The 1347-nt window shown below is 39.2% G+C and overlaps 1 protein-coding gene across 1 annotated transcript; it reads right to left on the bottom strand.

Moving 5' to 3' along the window:
* Positions 1-481: 481 nt before the first annotated feature.
* On the bottom strand, positions 482-949 carry LOC145113338 (DELLA protein GAIP-like). Its single transcript, XM_079049442.1, has one exon. It carries the CDS (start codon positions 947-949, stop codon positions 482-484), a length of 468 nt encoding a protein of 155 aa, XP_078905568.1.
* Positions 950-1347: the final 398 nt, after the last annotated feature.

Below are 1347 nucleotides of genomic sequence, written 5' to 3'. Positions count from 1 at the left end.
ATCTGATCATCATCTTCGTTATTAAAGGCCATTTCTGATCTCCATCCCCTTATCAATGACCTCAGAAGCATCCACCACCACCATCATCGCGCAAGAAACCATTGATCCCCTTCTCTCTATCATGTGTTTTAGTTTCTCTTAATAGCTAGGTTTTGATAATTTTGAAAAGTGATGTCTAATATCAATATGGTGAAGCTGTGAAACAAGAAACAACCAGGTTGGGGCGTGACCGAATTGAAGTCATTGGGGAATTTCCACAAACAGTTGGTGTGCAGCTTAAGAAGTTTACCATGGAATCTTTGTTTTTACTTCTAATCGAAATCCAAATTGTAGGTAGACTCAATACACAAAAATGTACAATAAAGGAAAATGAAAATATACACATAAAAACGAATTTATGATTTCTTGAATCAATCGCTTATACCCATGTGTAAGGAATCAGTCATGGGTTAAAACACAAAACAGTGAAAACATACTGAACTTATTCCCTTTCAATTGCGTTTTCGGGGATCCTCTGTAGATTGTCAACGAAGACAGAAGATGAGTCCACGACCGACAGAGTTACAGTGGCGGTGCTGTTCACAAACGAATCATCGATAACATGTGATTTATTTGTGGGGTTCAAATCGCAAATCATTGATTTAAGATCTGAATGGTTATAATGAACAGAATCAGAAGCAAGCTGGGACAACCCATCATCGTTCCCCAAAACACCCTCCAGATGCTCGATCTTTTGCGCAATATCAGCCATATCACACGACTTAACTTTGTAACCAATCACCGCCAACAGCTCATCAACGTTGGAATCTTGATCTTCAACCTTATCCCACAGCTTCGATTTCCCGATCACATCTGAAAAAACAGAAGCAGAGGCAGCAACGGTGGAGGCAAAAGTGGAACTGTCGCCATTATAGAAGGTGTAATCTTGTTGTGGGTAATCTCGTTCCATTTTTTTCTTCTTCTTGGAAGAATTTGAGCATTTGTTGGGCGATGGTAGTGCTAATGATTATATAGGGAAAACGATGGTGAAGAAAAGAGAAGTGGGCTGAGGTTCTGTGCACATGTCTCGGAGAGAGAGAGAGAGAGAGAGAGAGAGAGAGAGAGAGAGAGGGTGGGACCCTTTAATATTAAATATTTTTAATAATACAACTGAAATGACGAAATTGTCCCTACAATATAATATTGAAAAATGAGTTAATGGTGAAATGCTAACGGAGTGAGCCCGCAGGACCAAATGTTAAAAGTTTTGAAACCACAGGGACTATCCGTAAGGTTTTTGTAAATTAGGGACCAAACTTCAGATTTTGTGAAACCACGGGGACCATTTTTGAAGTTTTTTCTTGTAAA

The sequence above is a fragment of the Lactuca virosa genome, chromosome 5, assembly GCF_052849685.1.
Source record: "Lactuca virosa cultivar CGN04683 chromosome 5, Lactuca_virosa_CGN04683_v6, whole genome shotgun sequence".
In the NCBI taxonomy this organism is placed as follows: domain Eukaryota; kingdom Viridiplantae; phylum Streptophyta; class Magnoliopsida; order Asterales; family Asteraceae; genus Lactuca; species Lactuca virosa.
Note: the sequence above shows the minus strand (reverse complement) of the source record. Positions and strands in the feature narration are given on the sequence as shown.